The 15,810-nt window shown below is 41.5% G+C and overlaps 1 protein-coding gene across 3 annotated transcripts in view; it reads left to right on the forward strand.

Annotated features, from left to right (window-relative positions):
• Window positions 1-15,810, forward strand: part of LOC116719619 (ras and Rab interactor 2) — a 37,332-nt gene that overhangs the window by 19,450 nt on the left and 2,072 nt on the right. Inside the window, exons 1-6 of one of the 3 annotated variants that reach the window (XM_032562173.1) lie at window positions 1,118-1,310; window positions 4,041-5,327; window positions 10,239-10,321; window positions 10,417-10,642; window positions 10,721-10,852; window positions 15,040-15,203. In XM_032562173.1, coding sequence (XP_032418064.1) covers window positions 1,133-1,310; window positions 4,041-5,327; window positions 10,239-10,321; window positions 10,417-10,642; window positions 10,721-10,852; window positions 15,040-15,203 — 2,070 coding nt within the window. In that variant the 5' untranslated portion in view covers window positions 1,118-1,132. Of the gene's footprint in view, window positions 1-1,117; window positions 1,311-4,040; window positions 5,328-10,238; window positions 10,322-10,416; window positions 10,643-10,720; window positions 10,853-15,039; window positions 15,244-15,810 lie in introns of those variants that run through there. The other 2 variants (XM_032562171.1, XM_032562172.1) reach the window with 2 other exon arrangements.

Genomic DNA, 15,810 nt, shown 5'->3' on the forward strand with positions numbered 1-15,810 from the left:
TTCAGTTTGATTCTGATTTAAAGACACGATATGATCCAGAATGAGGGGAAAATCCCATCATATCTTCATCAGGTCTTTTCAGGCAGGTGTGTGGTTATTATTTGTTTTCTAAAAGCAGAAAAGAAATGACAAAATTCAGAATTTCAGTTTATAAGTCATAAAATTAGACACTTTCCATTTATCAGCAGAAACAGCCTGTCTACCAGAGCAAACAGCTTATTTAAGTTGATCTTCCAGGTTACTAATCTTTGACGTAAGTCTTTGTCTCGTTCCCCGGTTGGTCCACTTCCTGCTTCCCTCTTGTTGTAAACAAATGGAAGCCATATAAGTTTGTCTGTTGTAGTAAATTATTGTATGGACTATCAGTATCCAAATGTGAATGAAATCACAGATCAGTTTAATAACATACTTTGAAAACTTTAGTATCAAACAGTTTTCACTTTTGTTTTGGTTCTGATTCTGGGTCAGATTCCCACAGGATGATAACATGAGTAAAATTACCCAGAGTTACAAACTAGTCTAACATATTAACTCACCTTGTCTTAGGTAAAAGTACAGAACATACACAAATGTAATTTTCTAGTTTTTATGTATGCAGGCTGTACATTGTTTTATAGCTCTTTGCCATTCTGGTATTTATGAAATAACACAATCTTGTTTTTAGTGGTTTATTGATGATCTTCTCTGGTAGCCTGAAGTTCAGAGCTTTACGGTAACGCCAGCTGTAGTTTTAAAATCAAAGAATGAAAGATGGCACTTCTGTAGCTCCTCATCATATCTGATATCTTCATCCAGCAGAGCAGCAAGTCTTCATCAGTAAATTTCTCTGTCATTCTGCTAAAAGGCCCTTTTATACAATAAAGGAACAATATGACATATGGTACATTAGTAATGATCACCACATCAGTATTTATATTTATTTGAACTAAAAATAGATGCCATTTAAGTTTTTAATAAATGTTTCTCAAAGCATTTGTGACTTTGCTGCATCTGCTGAGTCATTTCAGCTCAGCTTGCTGGACGAACGCCTCACATTACGCCTCCGTGTTGTAGGAAGGGATGTGATGAGTGGAAAGCTACAACATGTTGTTTAGACACACAAATAGCATCACAACAGGCATGACGACCCGACATGAGGAACTGCTTGACTGCATTGCTCTGGGTGCATGTGGGTGTGAGCGTGCACAGTCTGCATTTTTACTTGCTTCAGCACTGGAAGTCCTCTGTTTACAGACCAGAGGAGGCTCAGTTGAACTCTGCTGAGTTCTCACTGATCACTTTGCACATTATTTACCGCTGTCCGGGTCACGGTGAGTTCTGTTCTAGTGGCTTTGGGTCTGCTGGGAATACTCCTTTCATAGTTTGAATGATTTGTACACTGTAAACAAAGAAATCTTGTGAGTTTTTGATTTTGAACCTAAATGTGTGAGTTTGAGAAAGATTAATGTACAGCAGTAAGTTGAGTTAACTTTTTATTAATCGTATCTCCAAACGAGGATTTTTAAGTTAGAACTGTAAAGTGACTGAGAAGAAAGAGGCGGGAGTGGGAACTATTTGCACCATGAGTGAGATGGAAGTTGGAACTTTGACTTGTCTTTGTGTTTTAAGGCAAATATTCATTTTAAAGCAACTGTCAGTTTGCAATAGTTGAGTACAATATCTTATCAAATTGCTTAAACTCTGTTAAAATAAATGCTTTTGAGCAGAATTCATTGTGATGTTAAATGAAATGCATCATCAGATATTTTGTTCATGCCTGTTGCCATGATGGTTGCCTTTGTTTAGAAGTTTTAAAGGCTTTTATGTGACAAAATGTCCTGCAGAGCTTCTGTATTTCTCTCTGGATGTAATCTCCAGAACCACAGGTCTAACGTTTTAGCCTCTTCATTCAGTCAGTCTCACGCTGCGTTTCTCCTGGCATCCCTAATAGAAATAGCATGTAGATGCTTTACTGTTGGATCTAAACAGGACTTGTCTAAGAGTTCACGTTTTCTTCTCTGGATTAATGATCTTCCAGATTTCAAGTCTGAAAGTCTTGACCTGCAGCAGATGTTGGTTAAGCTCTGCGCTGGAGGCTTCGTGCTTCTCCAGTAGATCCTGCTGCTTGCTGTTCTTGGTGACCTAGAAAACCGGTCATTCAGGTACAATATTTTTAGCAGCAGTCAAAATGGCGTCAAAGGCAGAAACTTTGACGCCCTTTTCACACAGAACGATGACAGCAGCTCGCTTTTCTGACATGGGAAGTGTTTTCTGGAACTGCGCCGCTCCTGGTGGCAGCATGCGGGAGCAGCTCTGTTACCTGAACTCTCATTTCTTCTTTATCTAAACTTTCGTTCATCACATTTCTGGTTGAGGCGTCGAATGTTTGGACAGTTTTTTTCTGGTCCTGGATGCTGTGTAGATGGAAAGATTTTTGGTTTTACATTTTTTACTTTCAGACAGTTGATGCGTAACCATGGAAACATTTATTTTTTATCACTGCTCTAAGTGAGAAACAATAGTGCACCGATTCATACTGGCTCACTTAAATCTCTGGTTTTTACATCTGTTAGCAGCTAATTAGCATCTAAAACATTGAAACTATCCTTGAACTTTGACCCCAAATCCCAGGGGGTTTGAAAAAGAGGCTTCCTGGATGAAGAGCAGGAACAAAGAGTAGAGAGTTCAAGCCATCCCTTCCATCCATCGTAACTGATCTTATCCCCTACTCCAACATCTTTCTAACCATAGAGTCAAACAGAGACTTAAACAGGAGAGGCAAAAGCAAATGAGGTGGATTAGCAGAGCTCGTTTAGTCAGATCCTGACACGTGACAAAAATGATTCTCAGACATTGGAGAAGACAAATACGAGTCTTATTAGACCATGAACTCATCAGGAAAACAGCAGAGAAATGTTCATTTCCATTTGATTTATTTGAGTTGTAATCCTCCATTTTTGAAAAATACCTGCAGTTGAAACATTTGGTTTAAACATAAATTGTCTTTTTAATCTATGCGATGCAAAAAAAATCTAATATTGTTGAGTGGAAACTTTATTTTGAAAGAAAAGTGTAACAACCCGAAGTTGGCAAAACACAACATTTATATCTCTGCTGGTCCTTTTAGAGCAACAAAAACATATTTCATGTTTCTTGATTTATTTCCAGACGGAACAAAAGTTGAATCTAACTGTGCATATAAAGTTTTTTGTTTTAACATTTTCTTCTGTTTTCAAGAATCACATTTCTCCGTTAGAAGACGGTGAGGGCTGATCTCATCTCCGACTAAAGAATCGACTGTCGGGTTATTTTTTCACTTAGACTCTAAGTGAAAAAATAACCCGACTGTCTTAGAGAAAAGTGGATTCTTGTGTGCGGTGTTTAGTTTGTCTCTCACGGTCAGCTGCTCACATCCACCCGTGAAAATACCGCAGGCTCATGTTTACACTGCGGGCAGGAAGGCATCATCAGACAGCTGGAGAAATGTGAGAGTGGATGGCTCCATTTTTAGACGGCAGCATTAGTCCCTGCTGCGTCCACGCCTCTCTCTGGTGTCATTACAGCCCTGGGAATTAGAAGCTTAAGCCTAAATACAGAATAACTGCCCTTTTCAAACAGATTACTCCAGCATGTGTTCATACAGAGGGCAATGAAGCCATAAACTCAGTGAAACACCCAGAAAGGGATCCTGAAAGTTGAGTGACGCGGATCAGGAAGCGGGAGTGGTGGAACTGGAACTGCTCTTTTATTGGCCTCCCTCTCTGTTATTAGCGGGTAACTCCCTCTTTACTGGATCTGTGTCGGCATTCAGTCAATCAGAGCCAGCACTCTCACCGGGTTTCTGCTCCAGGCAGAGGAAAGGCTCCGAAGCAGAAACACACGGCAGACTCAACAGCTGGAGGAAACTAATGAGTTTTTTTTTTTAAAGTTGTAGAAAATCCAGCAGAGGTTTTTGTTCTTTAGGAATTTCTGATTGAGGTACCAGTTTTTTTTCTCTGTTTGTTTTCCCTGCAGTGATTCATCTGGTTTTCCTTCATGCTTCGTGTCTCTGTGTTTTCCAGGTTTCTGGGACTCTGCGCTGTGCAGCCAGCGGCGCTGCTCGACCCCCCCTTGCCACCGCCTGAGCCGTACCCTCAGCCCCCAGCGCACCAAACGGACCGCTGAGGTGGAGGAGTCGCACCAGAGCGCACCTCCCACCTTACAGCCGCACACAGCCCCCCCCGCCGGCTTCCAGGACACCGCCCCCCCCACTGGACCGCTGTGCTTCGTGACGCCCCTGTTCCTCCAGACCCACAGCCGCGACCCCGACCCCCCAGAAAAAGTTGCCGACTCGCCTCCGCTGAGCAGCAGCAGGTGCGCCAAGCCGGACCTGGATCGGACCAAGCCGAACGGTAAACAGCGCTCCCCGCCTCCTCGCCCCCCTCCCCCCCGCTCAGCACCGAGCCGGCGGCCCGCTCCGCCGCCGCCCGGACCTCCTCCGGCTGTTTCCAGAACCAAGAGCATGCCGGTCGCCGCCAAGGGGCAGCAGCCGTCCGGCAGGAGGCCCGCGCCGGCACCGCCAGCACTGGGCGGCAGAACCAGCAGCTCAACCAAAAGTACCTCCTCACCAAACCGACCGCCTCCTCGACCCAAAAAGCCCGATCTGGAGGCTCACCGCTGCCACATCGCTCTGGATGATGAAACCATCGCCAAGGCTCTGTCCCGCGCTAACCTCCCCACCTGCCAGCCCCCACCTGTTGCTGAGGAGCCGTCACGGAGCCTGTCCGGTCCTGATGAGAGGGGCCGGCAGCGATTCAGCGACATGAGCATGTCGACGTCGTCCTCGGACTCCCTGGAGTACTCCCGGTCTCCCGGGTTCTCCCTGGGCCTGGCGCCCAGCCCGCCTCAGCACCCGGCGGAGGACACCAGCGAGGATGACGAGGACGCGGAGGAGGAAGAGGAGGAGGACTACGGCGTCGGAATGGAAGGGGATCTGGAGTCGCGCCTCCGTCCGATCCTCAAAGCCCGCAGGCGACGTGTCGGCGTGAGCCTGGGCGGCAGCTCCTTCGTTCTGCCCCGCTCCCTGAAGGGACGCTTCAGCAAGGTGGGCGGGATGCTCAGCTCCCTGATCACGCCGGAGAAACGGGCCGTGAAGCGGATCGCCGAGCTGTCCCGCGACAAGAGCTCGTACTTCGGCTCGCTGGTTCAGGACTACATCAGCTTTGTTCAGGAGAACCGCAGCTGCCACACGTCGGGGATGGACTTCCTGCAGACCGTGAGGCAGTTCATGACCCAGATGAAGGCTTACCTGCGGCAGAGCTCTGAGCTCGACCCGCCCTTAGAGTCCCTCATACCTGAAGACCAGATTGGTGAGTCTACCATCTTCTGACTGCTTCTAGGAATGCGTGATATATCGGCACTTAATCGGTATCGGCCGATATTAGTAAATTTTACAAATATTTTGTATCACTCTGATGATTAAAACTGGGCCGATACTAACTACAGATATTTATTCGGAGAGGGAGACGGTTGGTTGTTTGGTATTTGTTTCATGATGAGACAGAGTTCATAAAACAGCAGTGCAGCGGAAGCAGTGGTGAATCAGCAGTTCAATGTTAGTGAAATATGTATGATATATAGAATATCAGTAATCAGCCATAGTATCAATATTTACTCTGTTAGCTGAATTTGACTTTTCGTACTATCCTATCTGTGAAAACACCGTTTTTCTTGTTTCCATTCTTCCTCATGGGGAAGTAAAGCTGAGGGTAGCTTCTGGGGAGAAACTCGTCAGAATGACGTCACTCTTTAATAGCCAGAGCGATTTAAGCTTCCTATGCTGAGAATCAAAGATCTACTGTCAGTTTCCATCTTAGTCCTCAACACTCCTGGCTTTTGGTTACAGAAAGGCCAGCCTACAAGTTATTTCTGATCGGAGGTTGTTGGTGTAAGTTTATTTTCATTTTGAACAGTTAACCTTTGATTTCCTTTATGTCACATAAGATCTGGTCTTGTAACCAATAGAAATTAGAAACCAAATATTTGGATTTCACTTCAAGGATAATTCATTGCCAGTTGATTTGGATACCATCCATTCATCCACTTGGTCCTTCCTTGCTCACACTGCCCATCTCTGAAAATCCTAATAATCTGATAGTTGGTTTATAAAACTCTTCATCTCAGCCAGTTCCAGTTTCTCATCCGAAGTTCCAACCTTTGGACTGAGCAGACCAGAAAATGCAGGAGTGATTTCATAGTGAAAATCTAAAATATTTGAAAGAAGATGCAGAAACCAATCAATGAACACCATTAATTTTCATGGTGCTGATTGGCTGTCGATATTAGCTTCCACAGTTGTGCTAAGACAGTTTCCACTGAACTAATTCATTCACAACAAAAGAAACTGTGTTTGTGTCTGCAGCAACATGTTAGATTTGCTTTTTATTTTTATTTTGCTATTTTGACGTAATCAAATCTATAGAAAAAACTGCTCAATTTAGATCAATTTGCTACTAGGTCCTACTAGAGTAACAATATAAGTGGCTGATATTAGCTGGTTGCTTAGTCAGGCAATCTGCTCCAGTAGCTAGTCTGCAGTTTGCAGCTTTACAGAGATGCTGTTTGTAGTTTCAACACAGCATTAATTTGATAACTTGCCTGTTTTTGTGAGCAGAGAAAGTACTAAGCAGCTGCTGCACACTGCCAGCCAGCAGCAGAAGCCCCACATCAAGGCCAGAAAACACAAACAAAGAGCAAGAAACGTTTTCTAACTCAAGGCACTGCTGGTTTCTTTTTCATCTGCTATTGTGGCTCAGTTCACATTCATTTTGCATGAATAATGCAAGCTGGTGTGGTTGCACACATCTCACATCCCTTGTTCATTGTAAACAATAACAGCCAGGCCTTGTTCTCAGACGGAGAAGTGATCCGTCCTTTCAGTGCTAGCAGGCCACAGATAGTAAAGCTTGTCACGCTGGCAGACGTTCCTCAAAGCCTGGAGTTGACTTTGAGGTTTCTGTTGACATCAGATGGAAACCCGTCAGCTCTTATTTGGTTCTTTTAGATAAGCCAGAATCTGCTGGTTGTTTTCATGCTTGTATTCCATGCAGCTGGCAGCAAAAAGCACCTTATCCCATTTTAGGGAAGTCTGAACAGCTTGCAGCTCTGATAAACACCACTTACAAACACTTCTGTGTGAATGGAGGAAATGAGCCCTTCTGGAGGGACGAGGGAAATCCAAGGTTTAAAAACACTTTAATCAGATCGGAACATTGTGTGCACTCTTCAAGCGTCCCGCTTTGTTTTTGTTCCATTAGAAAAGAGCCAAGCCCTTCTCAGAAGAGACCTGCAGCGCTTGTAGAGACCTGAGGAGGATCGCGTGGAAGGGATTCAGTCGGGCTCCTCTGACTCACTGCTAGGAATTCATTAGAAACAAGTGATCCGTTCAGACTCGTTCTGGAGTTTATGGAGCTGTTGCAACAGACACATTTCCCTGCATCCATTGCATGGAAGTGGCATAAACTGTGCCTGGAGGCTGGGGATGAATACACAGCATTAATAGTTGCGTCAGTCGTTCTGCAGAACAACAAAACTCGGTTGTGTGGATGCAGCATATTTGAGGTAGGCAGGAATTAATGCAGCGCTGAATGTGTGTAGGTCTGACGTACAGATTGAGCCTTTGTGAGGTTTCATGTTTCTCAGATTGATGGTAAACAACTGGGTGGCTCAGACTAAATTCTCGACTCTTAACGAATCTCTAAAAGTTTATGGGGACAGTAAATATGGATTCTGTGGTCTGTTGTGTGCCAATGTCTCCAAAAGCAAACTGATAGACAGGACTGTCAGGTTGTGAGTCTCTTTCTCCACTCCAGAATATTTTTTCTGAAATATTTAGTTGTTTTTTTCTATTCATAATGGCTGTAATTAAATAGAAATGGGCTACACTGTTATCCAGTAATGGTTACACTACCGCTAACGCCCTAACAGCGAGGACAGTTTTTTTTGTTTAGCGAATTAGCGTTTATGCTAACCTTGAAAACATTTAGCGCTTTTAGCGTACCCTAAATACAATTTTCTGAATAAATTCTTCAATGTGTTGAAATTTTGGTTATTGACTGTTGAGAATTTTTTGAGTAGTAGTTAGATGATTATATCCATGTTCTTATTTTGAAGGGAGTGAAGAAGTTTTTTCTCTGTTTTTGTCCCAAAAAACTATATTGAGCAAAAGTCTAATGTAACAAACAAAAAAAATCAGAAAGACAGAGGAATACAACACTTCTATGCTGCATTGTGTTTCTGTGTTTGTAATGATGTAAAGCACTTTGAAATGCCTTGCTGCTGAAATGTGCTATACAAATAAAATTTGATTGATTGATTGATTGATTACATGAACAAACAACCAGGGGTGTTAATTAATGCATACTTTAGCACTAGCTAAAGCACTAACGCAGTTAGATGTAGCGCTTTAGCATTTGTGGAACTAATGTTTATGATTAATGCTTTATGGTTAGCACAACTAACAAAGTAGTTAGCGGTGGCCACCTTCACTGCAGCCTATTCATCCATATCTTCTGTTGTATTTTGATTTACAGTGTTAATAATTACAAATGCGCCTCAGATGAGTCCCTTCAGCTCTATATTTCCATTCTTATTGGCTGCAGAGCCTTTGAACTTGAACTGCAGACAGTAAAGAGCTGAGAAAACCAAGGAGACCCAGAGTTGAAGGACAGGTTATTACCAGCTCTGCTTCGGCCTGCGGAGTCGGGTGAATTTTAGATTCTGGAAAGAGGTGAATATGGATTAGTGGTGTCCAGTTCCAGTTCTCTCGGGTCTATGTGCTGCAGATGGTGTTATTAATCCCTTGGTATGAAGGCCAGTGAATGACTCAGCGATTTAAATCAGGTCTCCTGGAGCAGAGTCGAGTCTGAGACATGTTGGACCTCGTCCCTCAGACCCAGGCTGCAGAGCTGTTTTTCTGCAGCCTCTCAGCATCAAGGAACTTTGAGACAAACTGGACAAAAAAACAAGCTGCACATTTAGCTTTTAACAGACAGTTTTTATCATGTCTGATGTTTACCTCCTCAGTACTCATTAAGTTGCAGCAGAACTTAAACTCTTAAACCGAGGTTTATATTACTGTAAGTCAGTTGAGTAAATGATAACCCAGTTTATCATGTGAGGTCTATGTAAATAACTGGTTACCATAGTGATCCAATGTACAGTACAGATGGGTGCCAGAGTGAAAGAGGTCTAAAGCAATATGTTCTGCATCCCAGCTGGGTAAGAACTGATGGAGGGTGAGTACCTTTTCCGAAGAAGAGAGGTCGGGTTAGGAAAGACCAGCTGAGCAAAAAAGACATTTGTTTTTATTTTCTTTCAACTTTTATTGTTGTAAAAGGTAAAGGTGTACAAACATTTTGCCACGTTTGGTGTAATCATAAAGCTGAAAGTACTGACAGATCACAAATAATTTACACAAAACATATATTATTTAGTTTTTTTTACCTTTATGTCCAGAAAGCTAAAATTAAACATGGAATATTTTAATGAGAGAAATGAAGTAGTCTTATTTTTTTATATTTAGTTCATATTAGATCCAAAATATAAAAAGTGTCTCACACTTTTGCCTTATTAAAATAAAAGCATAATGTATAGTTTCTGACATTTTCAGCATCAGTGCCATTTGTACTGTTCTTGAACTGCAATCAGAGGCCACACAAAGTCATTCCGAGGGCCACAAATGGCCCAGTGCCTCACTTTGGACACCCTGGACAATTGGATCTGTTCTTTTAATGGTGAATCACAAAACTAACAAAAACCCTCCAATTGATTTTCAATTTTCAAAATGTTCTTAGTATTTGCTTTTGATCTTATAAACCAAAACTCCTGGCCCGTTAAACTGCGTTTTTTTTGTGTGTTTTTTTTTGTAGCATTTTCTTTTATACAGTAGTTGATTACATAAAAACAAGATTTTATCTCGGATTGCCAAACAGGTGACTTGGTCTCTTTCATTCAGTGTGTATCTGGTGCATTCAAAGAACTCTTGCATCATAAGTTTCAGGAACTGGATCGTGTTTTGTCTGTTTGATGGCTCCTTGGAACAAGCTAACATTTCCACTGTTAGAGTAACCGTTCCAGTTTGAGGAGCCGCGCTGCCAGAGGTGTTGTGAACCTGGCAGTGACGCAAATTAAACTTGTTTGAAACAATTTTAACGTCTGTACAGTGGTTTGTTCTGGCGCTAACCTGTGGTGTGTGTTTGTGTGTCTTTAATCCTGCACAGACCGGGTTCTGGAGAAAGCCATGCACAAATGTGTCCTGAAGCCTCTGAAGAGCGTCATTGAGGTGATTCTGCACGATTTCCAGGTGAGATTTCTGAAGGCGGTTAAATGCAATGGATTTTATTTTGGGGTGTCAGAGTAGAGGGGGTTTTATCATTGCCTATCGCCTTCGTCCTGCAGGTGAACAGCGGCGCGCTGCAGCAGCTCAGAGAGAACCTGGCTCTGGCTAGGACCAAGAAGCCCCATGAGCTGGGGGTCGACGGGGCCGTGCCCCCCGACTCCGTCGCCATCGAGAAAATCCGCCAGAAGTTCCTGAACATGAGGAAGATGTACTCCCCCGACCAGAAGGTGTCGCTGCTGCTGCGAGTGTGCAAACTCATCTACACCATCATGCAGGACAACTCTGGTGAGCAGAACCACCGTCTGCGGCTTCCTGCTCTGCTCTCCAGCTGACCTCTGACCTTTTCCCTGCTTTTCCTCGCAGGGAGGATGTACGGGGCCGACGACTTCCTGCCCATGCTGACCTACGTTGTGGCTCAGTGCGACATGCCGCAGCTGGACACCGAGGTTCAGTACATGATGGAGCTGCTGGACCCGACGCTGCTGCAGGGAGAAGGTTGGTTCTGATCGTCTCTGCAGAGACCCAGCTGAGATTAAATCTGACCTAAAGGAATGTTGGCTGCTGAGTGTTCAGGCAATAAAATGTCTATTTTTTTATTTAAAAAGGATTTTAATTAATTGTTTCATATTTCCAGCATTTTCCAAAAATGGATAAATGAAAGTGTGCCAATTTTTTATCCCTTTGTCAAAATAATCGATTAGGTTTAAGGTTAGGGGTTAGCCCTAACTTTAAAAAGTATTTAAGTTCATTAAGTAAAAAAAAATCCCATCTTTGCTCCATTTCAGATGCAGACGCATCTCCATAATTTAGAATATCATAAAAAATTTAATCTAATAAATTTATTTAATTAAAAAATGTAACTCCTATGCAGCTTGATCACATAGAGATATGTTGCAACTGTTTTTTTCCTGTCATTTTTATGACCTAGGGTTAATAAAAAAATATCATTTTGTTTCTCAAAATATTAAAAGGTCTGTAAGAAAGACAGCTGACTTGACAGCTGATGGTCACTGACTCCTACTGAAGAGGGGTCGGCCACAAACAGCTGTCTGCTAAAGAAACTGGTTGTTTTCAGAATGTTGAATCCCAAAATGTTATTACATAGTTTAGTGGAAGGAAAAAGTGTGCTAGTAATAGGTGCATCAACAACACTGACAACTATCAATCCATGCAAATGAGTTAAATTATTTTATCTTAATTTCTGAAATAAATAAAGTTTTGATGATATTCTAGTTTGAAATGCAGCTCTAGAACTGCAGCTTTTCTCATTTTATTTGATTTCTGTTCTAAAGAGTCAAAAAATCAGTGATTCTCCAAGCTTATGTTTCTCATCAAATACAATTAAAATACAATAGTTTAACAATGTGGAGGACAGTCTTAGGAGCTGAGCTTTTTGACAGCCTGAGGCAGAACGTTGAGCATCGGTTCCCTTGGTTCTGCTGCGGCGCTGTTCGCCTCACGCCAGCAGGACAGGAAGTTCATCAGAACGCTCGTTTCAGTTTCCTCAGAAAGGACATTTTCCACTGAGGACGGCCTTTCACAGGAACAAGGCCATTTCTTATACTGAAATCGCTTGTATGAGCAGCTTACAAATATCTGATCGTTATGGATCCACCTCCATCTTAGTACAGAGAAGATTTCTGCTGAAATCAGCCAAGCAGAGGAAAATCCTCCTCAGCTACATGTGACATGAGTATTCACAAAGTCATTTTGCAACAACTTCTGTTTTCTACTGAACCCAAAAGCTTTGTGTCATCTTGTTTCTTTTTGTTTCTATTTAAATTGGCAAATTTGCATTTTTTTGACTGAGTCACACTGATCTGTTTCCAAAATAACAGAAACTCCTGATTCCCAGATTTAGTTTAGCAGAAAAAAACCTGCCATCCATGATTTATGAATGAAAACTTTATCCCAGGGCTCCAGCTTCCAGCTTCTGATTCACATTTATTGGCAGATTCTGTTGAACTCAAATCTGCAACACTCTGAAAATATTTGTTGCATTTGTTAACAAAAAAAATGTTGTTTTATCTAACATTAATTAGATAAAACAAAACATCTTAACAACCTAAATGAAAATTCTAATTGCGCAAAATAATTTCAGTCATGCAAACAAAGTGCGTTTTTCTAATTCACTTCCTGGTAAACCTGCACAAAACATAAAAATATGGATTACATACAATAAATATGCAGAATATAATGTGATATCAACTCATTTCCTTCTGCTGAAAAACAAAATCAGCAAAAAACAAAACAAGAAAGAAGAATTCAAATCCAAAACAAGTTCTGTCAAACATAAAAGCAACATGAAAGTTGTTTTAAACTTAGAGTTTTATTTTTCATACCACACTCATGAGAACTTTTTTCTTCTAAAACAATAAAGTTTTAGAAGTTCTACCGTACTGCATGTGGTCCCTAAAGGAAAACTCTCTTTAACAAGAAGAAATCTCCAGCAGAAGCAGAACATGGCGCAGTGTAAATGAACCATCTGTCATGACCGACTGGGTTTTAAGAGGACAAAACACGTAAAAACAGAAAAACACAGGCGCGCTGATCCAGGAGACAGCTGACAAGGAAAAACCTGAGACAGAACATAAAGTTCAATTCTGAAATAACAACACATAATACAGAATTGGAGAGTTGTATGAGAAAATCATGTTTCCAATCGTTCCCATTTTTCACAGGGTTTCTGAAAAAACATTGCTCAAAAGAGCATCTTTTCTGATTTATCTAAAATAAATTATATTCTCAAAATATTTTCACCTTCAGTGACACTGATCAGCTGCAGCTCTGCGTAAATTAAAGAAGAGTTCAAGACTTGCAGCATTTGTTGCTTGTTGCTTTTTATTGACTGAAGAAATAAACACTGTGTTTTACTAAAGAAACTTGAACCTTGAGAAAGAGACAATAAACCTGTCTAATATTCTTAACAGCTGTTTTATGAGTATTTGGAGTTTACAGCAACAAAAGTTCATCACCTCCAAACCTTTACTTCAAATAAAAAAACTGCCCTGAAATAGTTTTAAGTTGCTGGGGGTTTTTTACAGAAATGCGTTTGAACCCACCATTAACTCTATTTGGAGGCTTTTCCATGTCCGGTTTATTACATCGCTTGAATTTCATTATATTCTTTGACTTTTTAAACTCTTTGTAATTTTTCCTGTGATTATTCGATCTTTGTTCTGCCAGATGATTTAGTGAGAATATCTGAGGTGTGTGCAGAGGAAGGAAAAGTTCTGAGCGTGTTAGGAAATACCGTCTAGTGTTTGATTTGAATAGCCTGGATCTGATTCAGATGAGAAGGGATGGGCGTCGACCTCGCATGGTGAAATATTTTCCTATCAGAGTCGACCTGCGTGGCACGAAGGCTGATGTAAGGAGCTGGAGGTGATACGGCCTCAGACAGAACCATCAACCAGTTTCTGTTTGGAAGAAAGAACGTTTGAGCTTTTATTTCGTAATTTATGCGTCATCTGGTTTCATTTCTTTGTAAATTATCCGGTTGAGTTGTGGGTTCCTTATTTTGAGGCAGAAATTGTACAACAAAAATATGAATATAGAAAAAACATAAAAAGAGAATCACCTGCTTAAAAATAATTAAACCCTAAAAAAAAGATGACAGATGAAGTCAGAGTGCCTCTTATACTCACCATGAAGAAGATCTGGGATGAAAAAGTTTCTGACCAAATTTATATTGGAGCTAATTTTTCAGCTTAACGCTTTTCAGTGGTGGGCACCGCTGACTAAAAAGTTACTAATCATCAACATTAGTTCCACTAATGGAAGGTAATGCTAAAGCATTAACTTCAACCATGTTGATTCCCACCAGATGTCAAAGACAAATCATGTCCTACTATGTGACTTCATCAGGATCTCCTTTGAAATCACACACCTACCTGCACGGTTTGCAATGTTTCTTTTTAACAGACCTTCACTCATGGGTTCAGTTATTTATGTTAGCTAACTTAAAGCTAACACAGTTTAAGTTTGAACTTTTAATTGAATTAATAATAATACAACATAAAATCTGATATTCTTCCTTCTTTCTAGACTCATTCTTCCTATTTCTCACTAAATTCTGAATGTTGCACCAGATTATTATTATTATTATTATTATTATTATTATTATTATGGGTGCTCTGTGTTCTGTCTTCAGTTAGAGTCACTGGTTCAGAGTAGAAATGTAAGCAATTCATTTTCAGGATATCCTGTTTTTCCTGTCAGAGGAGATTCATGTGAAATTTCCCGTCTGATAAACTCTGCCTATTTTTGTCACTATTGTAGGATTGCTTTTGTTTTCTCCCTTCTTAATTACATTGAAAAGCTTTTCAACTAGTTTTGAGCTCTAGATGCATTAGTGTACTGTAAAATGTAATTCCTGTTCTAGCAAACTGTAAATAAGTGAAGTGACACTAAGCTGCTTTGAACCTGTTATATCCGTTTTGCTTCAAAAGTTATTTATTTTGAACAGCGGAGTTAAAATCTGTTACTCTGAAATAATTATTGAACCTAATGAGAAAAGGTGCTGCAGACTTTGATGATTTTACTCCTCCTAATGAACAAGCATGTCGGGATTATATAGGTCACTGTGACCAATATAATCTGACTGATCTGTTCAAAAGATAAAACTGACTCTGGATATAAAGCAGAAATATTCATATTCTTGTGTTTCCCTGCTCCTCCAGGTGGTTACTACCTGACCAGCTCTTACGGTGCCATGGCGCTCATCAAGAACTTCCAGGAGGAGCAGGCGGCCCAGGTTCTGAGCTCCGAGGCCAGGAACACGCTGCACCAGTGGCACCGCCGGCGAACGTCGCAGCACTCCGCCCCCTCTGTGGACGACTTTCAGGTACCTCGCCTGACCTGAGCCCACCTTGAACATCCAGGCAGTGAGTCCAATTTATACCGATTTAAATCTGAACTTTCTCTGCATCAGAAACGTGCATGAATGATGCTGTGTTGTAACTTCACTAACACAGCACCATGTGGATCAGATGATCTGCGTTTTGGTAGACAGCACCCCCTGGTGGAGTAACTGCATGCAGCGCTTTTATTTTGGTGTTCCTGCATGACAGATGGAAACTGCCTGCGTCCCAAAAGCATTTTGGATGTGTGTTTGGGATCATTTCCTGCTGGAACACCCAGCTGTGTCCAAAGTTAAACCATCTGGCCAAAACTGTCCCCCTGAGAGGCAAACGGGTTAGGATGTTCAGAAACTGGAAACTACCGGATTATTAATGCCAGTTTCCAATCTTTAAGTCATTTAAAGTCATTAAACACTGATCACATCAAGCTTGACTGAATTTGCAGATGTCCACAGAGAAAATGCAAATGTCTTCTGGAAAAATGTTGACCAAAGGAAGTCTATTTGGTGACAACACTGTATGTTCACTGTCAAGCATGGCGGTGGCAGCATCATGCTGTGGGGATGAAGAACAACCTTCAAATTAGAGATG

Source organism: Xiphophorus hellerii, chromosome 5 (genome assembly GCF_003331165.1).
Source record: "Xiphophorus hellerii strain 12219 chromosome 5, Xiphophorus_hellerii-4.1, whole genome shotgun sequence".
NCBI classification, from domain to species: domain Eukaryota; kingdom Metazoa; phylum Chordata; class Actinopteri; order Cyprinodontiformes; family Poeciliidae; genus Xiphophorus; species Xiphophorus hellerii.